The sequence below is a fragment of the Aythya marila genome, assembly GCF_965140915.1.
Source record: "Aythya marila genome assembly, chromosome: Z".
Classification (NCBI taxonomy): Eukaryota; Metazoa; Chordata; class Aves; order Anseriformes; family Anatidae; genus Aythya; species Aythya marila.
This window is the reverse complement of record NC_139080.1, coordinates 49,343,507-49,358,472: the sequence shown is the minus strand read 5'-3', so window position 1 is coordinate 49,358,472 and position 14,966 is coordinate 49,343,507. Positions and strand designations below refer to the sequence as shown.

Sequence of the window (14,966 nt, the reverse complement as noted above, 5' to 3'; positions counted from 1 at the left end):
AAGTGTCTTTAAGTGAGCAGAAATATTCCATTTTTCAATTTTTTTGTTTGTTTGTTTTGTTTATGGGACTGGTACATAGACTAAGAGAAAGTGAAACCAAAGGACAATGGGTATAAAATGGGTAGCAGTGTTGCAAATCAAAACCAGCTGAACCAGACATAGTGCAAGCTTGCAATTATATGAAACAAAAAAATCTATTTTAAAATAATTTTACTTGTTTTTTTTTTAATAGAAGAGAACTTCAGTGGCCCATGTGGGACTTTGGGACCCAGGTGATGTTTTCATTCCAGCTGACTGGCTTTACATATCTCTCCGGGGAGAAAAGGATTTATGCAGTCTTTAAAATGTTTTAAATGTAGAATTCTTTGTAATCATATCTTCCTTGGTGTATTTTAGTCCCAAGTCTTTATCTATGCTGCCCATTAATTTTGTGTGCATATCTGCTAAGCAGTTGTATTCATGCCTATGTTCAAGTTCATGTCACTCTCAGGTTCTTACTCAGTAAGTACAATGGTCTGTGAATGCTACAGAATAAGCTATTTGCTCAGGCACAGACATTTGAAAATTCATCAGTACGCTGAATTTACTTTTCACAAGTGTGAGCTTCAGAATGTAGTTGAGAGAAGGGAAAAATGTGGCAGACTGTCTTCCTCAAAGTGTTATAGACCAAAGGAAAAACAGTTGGGATCGCATACTTAAAGCCAGCAGCATTCATCTGCTCTGTGCCATCGAACACAGCAACACCAAATGAATTTTACTTGTATACATGTTCCCATTACTGTTTGTGTGTTATCTTTGAAGTTCTTCCCATGGTAGCTCTTGCTCCCTTATGTGTGTATGCCATATGTGCCCCTGAGTATGGGGAGAGAGGAATGAAGGAGAGGAATTTCACTTTACCACATGATGGATCCCTAGTGCAGGACTGCAGAATAATTAGTTTGGCTCTCTTGACTAAGTTTGTTGTCCATTTTGGGGTTGCTTTGTGACTGCAAAGGCACAGGAATTGCAAGAAAAATCATGCTTGTGGCCTAAGCAATAAGAGCTGCCTGCTTTTAGTTTTTGCCAGATTTTACCTCTTTCTTGAGTATACCCATCTATTTTTTTTTCAAAGCCAAGGCAGTCTTTTATGCACTTTTGACAAGCTTGTAATGAGATGTCTCCCATCTGGAGAACTCTTAAGTGCACTTGGGAACACAGCATACAAATTCTGATCCCTCTTTGATGTGGCCCTGAACCCGATGTGCCAATGTTGAAAACAGCCTCTTCTCTAGCTAAGGCTAGTTTTAGAAAAGAAAACAAAACCAATAAAAAAAAACCCTGCCTCTCCCAGCAAACACTGCCTTCCCCCACACCCCACCCCCACCCACCAAAAAGAGACTTTTTTTTGTAGTTGGTACCCTTTGGTTGCTGATTTATAAACTCCTGTTTCAATTCAGTTTTGGACATTTTGATGTCCATATACTGACCTTAAAAACAAAACAAAACAAAACAAAAACATATATACATATATTCATATATTTATATATATATAGTTTTGTGGTAACTTGGAAACCTTTAATTTATTTTCAGATTGAACTTTACTTTATCCTGTGGTGTTTACATCCACTGACAGTTTTCATATCTTCTTGACTGGAGTAATGCATTTTCAGTGTTGCTTTGCAATGTACTACAGTACTTCTGCAGTACTTAATATCCTACTGCTGAGGTTTGGGGTAATGGACTTCTAGTTCTGTATGAACTCAACAAGCAACCTAGGTGATTAAGGACATTTAAACAACTTTTTCCTTTGAAATCTGCCAAATTTCTGATTGTTGGTTTTCCAGCTTGACAGCCAGAACAAGAAGGATATTGTTTTGAGATTTATCTAAGTTAAATTGTTACAATTTTAATTATTTGTGTTATTTACAGGACCGGACTTCTAGTGCCAGGATGATGGCTATTAACTACTAAAATAAATAGAAGTATTTCAGTACAGCTTACATCAAATGCTAATGACAATTGCATGAAAAAAGAACCTCTGTTTTATTTTGGGGGCATGAAAGGCCAAATGCCACATTCACTCTTTAGTGTAATCATAATGACTTTGAGGATTAGTTTAGCTCTAAATTAAATTGGTTGATTCAGGCATTTAAGCTATTGCTTAATTTGTATAAAAGAAATTAAATCCTGTTCCTTGTTCATTTTCTAAGCTTTAATAAGTCTTTCTCTAATTGTTTTACCTGTAGGAATAACTAATAGAGAAGAGAGATGAAAATTCCTGCTCCTTTCAGTTTCTATGACTCAGGGGGTTGAGAAGGCATCAGCCTAAAGACACCATATGTTGCTCAGACCTTCAAGAGGGTATGATTTTACTAGTCAGGAAAATTAGCTCTATTTTTGTGAGTGTTGTCTGCATCCTACCCTGTGAAATAAATGAAAAGCTGAATTAATGCTTCTTGTAGTTCTAGGAATGAGAAATGCCCTTGATGATCTCCATTTATCGAGAGTGATGATTACTTGAATGCTTGTCAGATCTTCTTATTCTGTGGGGGGCCAGCTTCTGTATCAATACTGTTTGATACACTTGTGTGTGTTGAGGTGCAAACAACAGCAAGAAGGGAAATAAATTCTGTGCCTGTTTAAAAAAAAATAGGAAGAGGTGAAATATTTTGTTCAAAATATGTATTGAAGCTTACTATTTGTACACATATATGTATCTCAATATAACATATCTAAATCATCATAAATAGTGATCTAAAAGCATGATTAAAAAATTATGCTATTTTGTTCCTGTAAGAGGAAAAAGTTTTCTTTTAAGTGTTTAACTTATTTTTTGATTTAATTTTAATAGTTGCTGATTTCATTAAAAATATAAGAAATTTGCAGGTATGAATTTGAGAATAGTGGATATAGCACTGTTCTCTGAGTGACTTCTCCAAAATTCTTTTTTATTAAGTGATTCTCTAACATTTATCAGCATGACCACTCTCATGGACTTTCTGTACCTTGCTCAATGTCTTAACCATTTAGCTGGACTTCTGATGACTTTTAACAGGATGCGCTTCTCCATTGTTGTAAAAACAATGGTAGAAGAAAAGCTAAAAGCAGATCCTGCAAACATGGAACATATAAGTAATGGTTGTAATAATGTTTTCTGTGCTCCTTATATCATAGGAATAAAAAGATCAGGTGTGGAATTCGTTTTTTGAATAAAGATAGTGCACTGGTTAAAACTTATTTAAGCTTGTAAAATGATTGTAGGAACACTATGTCCTTGAAGCTCAAACAACGTGAGAACTTATATTTTCTTTAAAGTGTTTTTGTTATGTTTATTATGAAAGCAGACACACATGGCAAATGGAATTCATCTAAACTCTATCAGGGATTTCCAGACAAGCTCAGGCCAAACTCCAGCTCTCCCTGTTGCTCTCAGCTACACCTATCAGGCACGTACCATATGGCCATGCAAAAAAATACGTGTACAGCTTTTTCTTTGTCAAATAGTGACAAAACAGTTTGGGACCATATGCTACAGAACACAAGTGAGCACTCTAATGGCTTACATGAGTAGGGTGAATCAACTCAGATGAAATGTGCAGTTGTCCATCCTTCTCTTCCCACTGTACATGTCTTTCTACAACACACAAGAATTCATACTGTGGTTTCTTCACTCTAGTGACTTCATCTCATTTTTGCCAAGTGATTCTCCCTGCAAATGTGAAATATGAAATGATAGCTTTTGTGGTCAGTGACAAAGTCATTTGTAGCTGCGAAGAAGGCAAGTTCTCAGTATCTAACTTGTTCTGGTAATTTGGCCTTCATAACATAACAATCAGTCACAAATGAAGTTTCTATCTAATGCTAATTTGTTCCCAAGTGCAAAAAAAATTATTTGTGTCAATATCCTAATTATTCTGTGAGTTTATTTATTTATTTTTATGAGAGCCGGAATAAAGAATAAGGCAAAGGAGAAAGAATACATTCAACTGTAGGTCTTGTTACTATTGTTTGCCCTCATCCATGTAACCTACCAAAAGGAATGTAGTATCATATAACTAGGAAGTAAGAAACACCCTGGCTACTTACCATCAGTGGCAAATGCAACTTTACTTTGGAGAGCAGCAGAAGAGTGTATAGTCTTTTTGTTATCATCAGCTTGTGCGCACTGCATATGCTTCACATATCATTTTACGTGGCTGTGCAGGCTTGCTCATTTCCCATGAGATCAGGTCTCTTCATCTCTGTAGATGATATTATGAAGAGTAAGGAAAAAGTCATCCAGATGACTACAGATCTATTAATCTGGCCTCAGGATTTTGCAAAACTTTGGAACAGTTTGGAGGAAAAGATAAGTTAATATCATGGAAATATATAGAACACAATGTATTTACTGAAGAGATATCATGTCAGTTGAACTAATAGCTTCCTTTAAAGCGGTTCTTGAAACAAAAAGTTTATACTACATCTCATTCATCTAGACTTGAGTTAAACATCTTATAAACCTCCAACAAGGAAGTTATAGACTAAGATGAAGGTGATTCATACGCTGTAAATTGGATGAGGAGCTGGCAGAAGAGAGGGAAAGGAGAAATTTTGAATTTGAAAACATTAGGTGGAAGAATGCTTTTCATAATTTATCTCTCATATTAAGTAGAGGATGTTGTTGTGTGCTTTTTTGTTCATTTGTTTGTTTTGTTTTTGACACATTAAATCATATTTGAGCTTGCATTGGTGGTTCAGTGGTAGAATTCTCGCCTGCCACGCGGGAGGCCCGGGTTCGATTCCCGGCCAATGCAACATCCTTGTTAGTTGGTTTGCAGATGATCATGGAGGTCTCTCCAACTTTAATGATTCTATGATTATCTACATACAGCCAAGTGTGTTTTGCTGATACAGAGCCATTCTTGATAAAAGATGGAGCAGTATAACTTTTCCAACAAAAAGTTCCTATGATCTTACAAAAAGAACTCATCCTGATAAGTTGAAATACAATGAGAAAAAAAAGGAAGGGTGAAGGGGGAGTGCCAGGCCAGACTGTCACTTGATTTAGTTCACTGCTGTTAAGGAACATACTGGAACTTATAAAGACAGAGGATGTAGATTTCCTAACACATCATAGCATACCTGTTCAGTGGAAAGGTGCCGTAATCATCAGAATGTATTAGCCTTTTTAACACTGATAGGAAAGTGCAAGTGCTTTGGAAGAGAAAGCATGTCTAATGACAGAGCTTTAGAAAAATTCAATCAGATTTCAAAAAGTGCAGACACAAAAGAGAAGAGGAGGACAGAGGTGATCAAGGAGTGCAGAGTTGTTTGTTCCAGAGGAAATTTGACAATTTAAGCTTTAGTGCAGCAAAATAAAGGTCGAGGAGTATTTCTTTTTCTACTTCAATAGAAATGGGAAGTGGGAAGATACTTAAACGAAAAAGATAACAGCAGCACAAGAGGCAAGGAATATAAACTGATCATGAATAAATTTAGACTGGAGATTGGAAATAGCTCACTGAGCATTGAAAAGGCAAGGTCTGGAGCAGCCTTCTAATCAAAAGGGTGGAAATCATTTTTAAGAAAGAAAGTCCTCAGTATTCTTAAGTTTGGTTTCATTTGTTTATGAAAGGGATTACAAAAAGTGTTGTTGTGATGGCAAGGGACTGGATTCAGCCAGTCCTACATTCCTACCAAAGAGGGATCAGGACCTTCCTTTGTCACCCGTAGGTGCCAGAAGAATTTTCAAGATGGAACTGGAGAGCTGAGAGGGAAGAAACGAGATGCAAAAGCAAGAAGAAAAGAGTATTTTGTAGCATTTTCTTGTGTTTGCAATAAAGAAATTCAATGTAAAATCGCTACCACTGAACCACGTACATTTAAAGCTTGATGGGGGGGGGGGGGAAGTTGTTAAGAGATTTGTATATATATTTATGCATATATTAAGAGCGTATATTCAGCATTACTCGACATCACATCCTTAGTATCAAAGTCTAAAGCAAAGGCAAGACTGTGGAGAAGACATCTGACTAAATTTACTGTTGAGTTATAACTTTAAAAGTACGTCAAATTAAGATGCGCCTTTTTGGCGCTCGTGATGCAGTTAACAGATGCCTGCTCCCGGGTCTGCGTTACCTTAGCGCGCTGGTTTATTTGAACTGCAGAAAACATAAACTAAAAAGGATTTAGGAAAGCATATTCAAATCGCGCTTACGGCGTCCTTATTTCCGGCAATAAATCACTTTCTGAAATGTTTTGAAGCCTTACTGGGGGCAGAGCGCTCTCCTCGCTGCTCGGGACGGAAAGTAAAAATTAACTACGGCCGTCCGGGGGGATTGGGAGCGGCGGCAGCCGCCCGTCGGAGGGGCTGCGGGGCTTTCCCCCTGCCCGGGGGGCTGGGGGCGGCGGGAGCCGGAGGGGGCAGCCCCCGGCAGAGGGTGCCGGAGCGCAGGGACCGTCCGCCCCTCGGCGCCTCTCCCTCCCCTCCCCTGTGTCGGATTTGTCCCCGGTGACGTTGGGATGATGGAGAGGCGGAGGAGGAGGTGGAGGAGGAGGAGGAGGTGGAGGAGGAGGGGAGAGGAGCGCGGCTCCCTCCGCCCCCAGTCGGGGACAGTCCGCTAGCGGCAGCGCAGAGCCGGGGCGGCGGTGCCGGGGACACCCGCTGCGCACCTCCCCGCTCCGCTCCGCACCGCACCGCTCCGCACCGCACCGCTCTGCACCTCTCCGCGCAGGGCAGCGCAGCGCAGCGCGGCGGCACCGCTCCGCCCGCAGGGAGCCGGGCTCGCTCCGGGCAGCATGGTCCCCGCGGCGGGACCGGCCGGGCGGCGGGGGGCGGCGGGCCGCATCCTCACCCTGCTGGCGGCCGCAGCCATCCTCCGCCTCCGAGCCGCAGGTAAGGAGGGGATGCGCCGGGGGAGAGAGGGAGACCCGCCGGAGTGGGGGACAACGCCGCCGCCACCACTTTTCGGGAAGAGAGTCTGCGGGGAAAAGGGGAGGGGGACTTCCAGGGGAGTTTGCCTGTGCGTTTGGGACTGGAGGAGCCGCCAGCATCCCCATTTGGTGTTGATTAGTTTGTTTTGGTGTCTCTTTTGCTTTCTTTCCTTCCTTTTTTTTTTTTTTTTCCTTTTTTTCTTTTTTTCCTCTCCTCTCTCTCCTATTTTTTCTTTTCTCTCCTCTTTTTTTTTTTTTTTCTTTTCTTTTTTTTTTTTTCTTTTCTTTTTTTTTTTTTCTTTTCTGTTTTTTGGTTCTTTGAAAAATGGAAACCTGATGTCGCCTCCTTACGAGGCGGGCGGCAGTGGCCCCTCTTGAAGAGGGCTCGCCAAAAATTCACCTTTCCCCGGTGCATCCCTGCGCCTCTGCCCCACTCCGGCAGCGGTGGGCGCTCCGTGCGCCCCTCCGGCCGCCGCCGCCGCGCACCGGAGCTGGGTGGTGGCGGTCGGTGGGAGGGGGGAAGAGGGAGAAAACAAAGGAAAAGTTCGGGGTTTTGTTGTTGCCGAGGGTGGATAGCAGCGAGTGGAGCCTCCTCCTTCAGTCTGCCCGCCCTCCAGCCCTCCCCTCGGAGCGGTTATAATAATGTGTTATTATTTGGGACGTTGAGTGTTGCCAGAACCTCAGCGGGAACCAGGGGGAGGGGGGACTGGGGGCTTAAAGTCGAATGGGCGAGGGACAGCCGCCGCGCTTGCAGCCGACGGAGGCTCAGCAGAGACTCCTTCTGTGTATTTCCGAGCTCGGAAGGGTCCCATGTCCCTTGGGTACCTGGCCGACCCTCGGGGACGGAGGAGGTCTGCCTTTGGGCTCGGGAAACGCTAGGACTCGGTTCAGCGAGCACCGCGATTGTTTTTGGGGCTGAATAAGCTGCCCTTATTAACATCTGACCTTGTGCCGCGGCAGCGGCAGAGCGGCTGCTGAACAGTTGCCAGTTTGTCCGGCACCTCCGAGGAGAGCGCCGTGATTTATAGGGACCTTAGGGAGCGTGTGGGGTTAGAGAGCCGCGATGGTGTAAGAGTTCCTGTAAAAGAAGCCGCATGACTTTTTTTTTTATTATTATTTTATTTATATTTTAATCATTTTTCCCCCTTCTTCCACGCACTCCTAAAATGTGTGGCGCTTTCGGAGCAGAAAGGGGGGTGGTTTACCCTTTTCGTTTTACCCGGGATGTGAAACGCGCTGGGAGGGGGGTAGGAGCTGCCGGATTCAGCTCTTTGATCTTTCCTAAAACCATTCCCTCCAGAATTGCCCTCTCCCCTTTCGCGGCAGATAAAACTTGCTCAGAAACTCCTTCTCGGGGCGCTTCGCCTAAGGACTGAGGGAGAGGTGAGAGGAGGCACCGTTTCCGTGCCGGGCTGGAAACCCTTCTCCTTCTGTCCCGGCCGGGCGGGCGGGCGAGCAGCGCCTTCCTCCCCCGCCTTTCCCGGCCATGGCTTAATTGCACCGAGGTGCAGGAGGAGACCGATGATGTCTTTAAGGAAAAACAGTGATGCTGCAGATTAGAGGGGACTTGTTAATCAACTGCACGTTTGAAAGGGCTTTTCTTCCCTTTGTTGCTCTCGCTAATCCATTTACCTCTCCCCGGGAGGTGACAGATGCCTATATTTCCTGTTATTCAGCGCCGGGGTCCTAGGTCTTGCCATTTGTTGCCTTACCGTGAAGGGAGAGGGTCAGCAGAAAGCTGGAGGTCTGGGGGTTTTCCGGGGGGAGGGTGTCACCGCTCGCGGATTTGGGGTCAGTTCCCGTCGCGTTTATTTTTCCTAGCGCCTTTATTGCTCCTTTGAAGGGGGAGACCGCTAACAAATTGCGCGGGCTGCCCCCCCATCCTCTCCCCAGCGGGGACTCGGGGGGGGGGGAGGAAGTGTCTCCTGAGGCAGAGCCCTTCTCTCTCCCCCCACTGCTTGCCCTTTCCCCACAGAAAAGCCCCAAAACGCCGTGCCCTGAGGACGGCAGCGCTTTCTGCTTCTGCCTGTGCCTGTCACCCGTGGGCACCCCACGTCGGGGAAACGTCCTGGGGGCAGTGCGCGACCGCAAACCGGCGCCGAGGGGGACGCATACACAAAATTTATGTTTGTCTCTGTGCTGCACCAAAAGTGGGCTTGTGCTGGTGGTCCAGACAGCTGCGGGAAGCGTGGGCAGGCGGTGCGGTTGGGGGCTCCCCTGCCTGCACCCGACATGCTGCGGAGCGGCTGGGAGCCCCCCCACACATCCTTGGGGGCTGCTGTCGTTAATCTGTGCTCCTCTCTCTAATTAGACTCGCTTAACGGCAAAGAGAGTGTGTGTTCGCCCATGCTTAATTTCGGTGTTTATTTTTGAAAAAAGTTATTTCAGTCTTTTCTGGTCTCTCTTCGGAATACGACCGAGTTACCAAGGGACAGGGACTGGCATGTTGGTTTCCTGGAAGTGTAGGTGCACAATATGCTCCGCTTCCAGGACACACGCTGCAGTTTACTTAACTTGTTTCACTCCTTTACCGTTAAATAGGAATTTATTCGACCTGAAGTTAATACTCACGTGACTCACAAAGTATGCAGAACATTGTGTTTAAAAAATAAATAATTTCTGTCAACAGAGCGTCTGGGAATGAAAACATAATGGTAACTCTGTGCTATGATTTTGCAAGCCCTGTGGTGTGTAAACTTCTACCCAACATTACAAAGAAAAAAAACAACTCATTTCTTAGAGTACAGTGTTAGTAGAGAAATGAATAAAGTACAGATTACTTTCGAGGGCTTTTAAATGCCTCACTACAAAAAGCTGTAAAATGCTTGAATCTTTAAAGTTGCATGGGATTTAGCTATAGCCCCCTCCTGACTTTAATAAATGAGATTCAGCTCTGGAAAGTGTACTTAGGTCACCTGGTAAAAGTCCGTGCAGCTTTGAATACAAGGAATCTTCACACAGCTTTTTAATAAATGGCATCGACTATGCAGACTACCTTAAGCATGGTCAAACTTTATTAAAGCTTTTTCTTGCGTTAATTAAATGGTTAAGCAATTCAGTGGTGAAGTTTATCTTAGGGTCAAGGGTTGACACTGAATGATTTTTCCCCTGGAGTGTCTTAATTATGTTAAGCATTTGTAATGGAATTGGTGTTTTCTCCTTAATCTCTTTTCTGCTGTAAATAGAAATGCAAGATGCAGGGAGAAAAGGACCAGTTGGCAGACCTGTCAAATTCATCCTATTTAGTGAGCTTCCAGTTGTTTGCAGGAAAGCAGATCTTTTTCTACACTCTCTGCACTTTAGCTTGCAGAATTGTCATTGGCATGGAAATATATTTGACCACTAATTAGGAATCAGGACAGACTTAACCCACTAGCCAATGAGATTGACATTGTAAAAGGAAGAATGGTAATTGGTACTCTCTTCCATTTGATAGTCAATGTGAATCTTCTGTATACAAGACTTATCTCCTCCTCATGGTTTCACTATATTTTCAAAGCCTGTAATTCACATTTTGTGTTCAATGAAAATGTCAGATAGAAGCCATCAGCATCTGAGGTCTTTAATCACACTTTTGACCGAGATAATTTATTTTTCAGATCCTCTTTTTATTATTTTGAACATTGCAAGCAAAGCAAAAATATGAAGCAAACTCCCTTCGGTTTTCCTACATAAATCTTTCTGTAGATGTTCTCTGCTGCGTTGTGCGGTTGCTCAGAGGAAAGAAATGCTACTTAGAGCTTTCCGTCTAATTTATAGCATCTGTCACTATGTTCTCTGTGCGAAGGATAGCTTGCTATTTAAGTTTGTTTATTCATTGTGAGGCTGTTGCTTTGTAAAGGAAGTTGTCATTAGGCTCAGCATGTCTGGAAAGTATGCAAGTCCTCAAGTTTTCTAATCCAGTGACTACAAAGTAGTTAAAGCTTCAAAGAAAAGAAACGACAGGATTTTGGTGCACTGAAAGAAGATGCATTGTTTGTTAATCCTGCTTTTTATTGTTACTTATACTGCAGACTCCTGCAGCATTGCTAGTAACCATTCTGGGCAAACATCACTTTAACCTAAATGATTGCCTTTCCTCTTGGTTTTGTCTAAACGTGTGAGTGGGTTGGAGTGAACAGCACCTTACTAGCTTTTTGCTTTCATTTTTCTCCAAGCCTTTGCCATGCACAAAGGTCCAACTAAGTTTTTCTGACAGTCTCCACGACTAATATTTTTTTGACAGACCCACAACTAATATTTTTCTCCTTCCATCTGTTTGCCATCCTCAGCTACTTTGGGAAAGAATTTCCATAACTTTCTGAGCTATGTTGGTTGATGATCTATTTTTTTTTTTTTTTTTTTTTTTTTTTTTTTGGAGATGAAAATGACTTTTCTGGTGGCAGTAAGAGGCATTTTCCAGAAAATCAGCATGATCCCTTACCTATAGAGTATGTCTTTGCCTTTTTACTGGTAGTGGACAAGAAGTTTAATTTAAGAACACAAATCTGTGTTACAATTTCAGTGAAAACAAGAAATCACAGTAAAAAATGCATCTTACTAGCAGTACATGGTTATTGTAATGGGGATAAGTAGATGCATCCCACTTAATGTAGGCTTAGCTAGCTCACCAGGTGCTTAGCATGGGTCTGAAACAATTTGCAAAGTTTGTTGAAGAAGTAGTGTGGGTATTCTATCAAGAGCTCCTGAGTTGGTTTAAGATTAGTTTGTACCTGCATAGGCTGTTGTGTGCACTGCTTCCTGAAGCAAAGGGTCTATGCTGCTGTCTGCTGATTGAATTGTTCTTCGTTTTACTGATGCTTTCTGGTTTTGCCACATAAACTGTCACAATGCACGTGCATCTGTGATAGTAAAGAAGTGTGGTATGCAATAGCTGATGAAAGAGAAAGGATAAAACGATATCGCTGTTTCAGTAGAAGGTATTTGAAGAATGAGCATGGTCTTATGTATCTGTTTTCTCTGAGTCCAGGACAGAGCAGACAGACATCACTGATATCCCCTCAAAGTGTTGTTAGTGTGCAGTATCACTGGCACCTGAAGCACTTTGATTAGTTAGTTAAATCAGCAGGCTCTGATACTCTTCTGACAGGGGGAAAGGACTCGGCAGTAGTGAAATGCTACATGGGCAAAGGAGAACAGAGAATTCACATGATGAAAATAGACAAGACCTTTTCAGTAAACGCTATGTTGCTTTTGCTGGAGCAACAGGAATATGTTTTGTGGTGGTACTGCTTGCAGGAAATACCAAGTGAAATCAATGGGAAACTGTTCCAGACTCCAGTGTCCCCAGTGTCTGGTTTCAAAAGCTGAGTAGCCCAATCAGGCACTTTTATTGGGTCTCTATAGGTATTTTGTCACTGAACTCTACATCAATTTCAAATGGCACCCATGCATCTAAGTATATTTTTTAGATTTCATAATTCCTCTTCAGGTGATGTAAACATTTGAAAAGAAGCTACAAGCACACATTTGATTCTATCTTGAAACAAAAAACCCTATGTACATATCATCACATCTGTGAAACCCTCTACAGAATTTAGATTTCTTCTGTCTTCTAATTGTTCTGCTTGGACTTTTCCTTTAATATCTGTAGCATAAATGTTTTATTCTGTAACTCCAGGTTAGTGCCCCTTGTCCTCATCAATACTGCTCTAGGCTATTCATTCAGCAGTTCATCTGCTAAGTATTATTTCAAGATGAAGTGGCTTCTATAACTGTTTTTCTTGCTTTTGGTAGTTTACCACAACCACTCCCCAACCCCCCAGTTAGTTTTCCAAAAATTATGAAGTTTCACTTTTCAAAATGATGTACATGACTGCCCTGTTTAATCATAAATTAAATGATCAAAGATCATTTACCAAAATATTAAGATCATTACCAAAATATTAATACAGTCACATATCCAAGTGTAGAGTAGATAGAGGACAACTAGCTCACAACAATAAGCAGTAAGAATTTCTTCCATGTTTCCTAAGTAAAAAATAAAAATAAAAAGAAGAAAAACTATGTTGTAAATAGTAGAGTTTGATTTGTTGTAGTCAAATGCAGAAACACCCTCTTCTACATTACATGAACTGTAAGCAAAAAGAAGGTCATCGTATGCAAGTCTAAAGGAGGTGTCACAGAGCTCTACCCAAACACAAACTGGCAAGACTGGCAGACTCCTGCAGAAGTGCAGGAGCTTTCTTTGCTCTTTGTTGACAACAGCACAGGTAGGTCCCAAACCTCTAGCTCGGGCATCTGGGAGACACCACAGATTTTTCTGAAGAACAAAATTCATGAGCAGAGAAAGAAAAATCTTAGTAGGGGGTTAATTCAGAGCAGTGCTCAGTCATTTGAGTTGTCATTTACAGTAAAATCTGAGAATTAATCATTAAAAATTATTTAAAAAAATTAATATTCCACATTTAATACCCTTAACAAGCTGTAACTATTGAACTTCTTAATTGCATATGGACAGACATCATTCATAACTAGCAGGACTGCTGAAAGAAGTTGCCTCCTTCCCCATCCCCAGTTCTTCATCCTTTCCTTCCTGCTGGTTGTTATTGCCTCCTGATATCTTCTGTCAGAGCTGTGGGTGGGCTTTCAGTACCTGGTTTCAGTCAACATTGGCAAAATCCATTTACTTGGTCTAAACTAAGATGGTTGATTTTGTCATTGATGGTCACATGATCTCTCATATGAGCAAGCACTTACAACGGGCCAGAGGAAGCTGCAACTTTTATAGTGCTGGCTACCAGGCCAGAGTTTAGAAGGGAGGTCACCAGTTTCACTGCCCAGTTTAGATATAGCAGCCTTTGGTAAGAATATTTCACTGATCAGCTGGGAGAAGGATGGGAACTGTGGCAGCAGTAGTATTTTCCAACAGCAGAAGTAATGAATCTCCATTTGGTTTGCATCGCTCTGTCACACACTTTCCTCAATTCTTCCTTCATGCTTTATAATTGCTTCCCATAAACATTCGTAAAACTAATCATTATCCTTGGTGTGATGTCTCCAAAAATCCCTCATTTAATGGTTAAGCTGTGTGCTGTCATGCTGGTCACTATTTTCTGTTTCTTTGTATGCTTTGTCTTAAATTTGTCTCATATCACAAGCCATTTAATACTTCATTGACCTGGTCAATTACTGGGTTTCTATGAGGGTTCAGGTGTATATAAAGAAATAACAATCTGTTACTGGTACAGTAAGTCTGTGTGAGAGAGACATAGTAAAACTAGTTGTCTGTGGGATCAGCAGTGTTGGCACAATGGATTGAGTGGGACCACACAGTTGGGAGCAGGAGGGCTGAGTCACAGCAACACCTCCTGGGACCAGGTGAGGATGCTGTAAGACATCCTCACAGAAGCTCTCTCACATAGATTTGTTCTTTTGGATGTAGAACAAATAAAGGTTTGAAGAAAGAAGAACCTTCTGCAGGGCAAAAGGCAAGAAGGACAATACTAGAAACATTCATCAAATTTATCTGGATTTATATGCCTCAAAAATATTGCTGGATAGAGCAAGATCAGAAAACAAAAACAATATGAATAGTAGTACTTGACAGACCTGGACTATAACAGCTGAGTTATTTTAAAATAGTTTCTGTGAATTTCTTCTATGAACCAGTAATAATAATAATAAAAAAGCTGTTTGAAAACTTAAGAGACCCTGATGATGTATAAAATCTTCTGCACACTTGATCACTGTAAAGTTTTAGAAGGAAGTTATATGATGGAAAGAACATGCTGAGATTTCATAGTGTATAAAATGAGTGCATAATCTGGGAGAAAATTTGACAAGCTTTTCCTGTAGCTACTTCTAGTGTAGAAGACGACATGTCAGAATTAAATTATAGAAAAACAACAACACCAAACATAATGATGTGGCAGTGATGTTTCTGTATGTATTAATTTCTACCTGTTATTACAAAAAGAAAACATTAGAAGAAAACATAAAGAGGCAAGTGGAAGCAATGCCTATACATTTTAGAGAGCGTATCCAAATGTAATACACTGCTTTATTTTGGGCAGTAACAATCTTGTTCTGATTCAAAATGTGTGTTAGTGCGTACATTTCACTAACATGCG

The 14,966-nt window shown here is 41.8% G+C and overlaps 1 protein-coding gene across 1 annotated transcript in view; it reads left to right on the top strand.

Moving 5' to 3' along the window:
* The first annotated feature begins 6,617 nt into the window (after window positions 1-6,617).
* Window positions 6,618-14,966, top strand: part of ROR2 (receptor tyrosine kinase like orphan receptor 2) — a 149,409-nt gene continuing 141,060 nt past the window's right edge. The window contains exon 1 of the mRNA XM_082784405.1: window positions 6,618-6,856. Within this exon, the coding sequence (XP_082640531.1) occupies window positions 6,760-6,856 (97 nt within the window). The 5' untranslated portion in view covers window positions 6,618-6,759. The remainder of the gene's footprint in view (window positions 6,857-14,966) is intronic.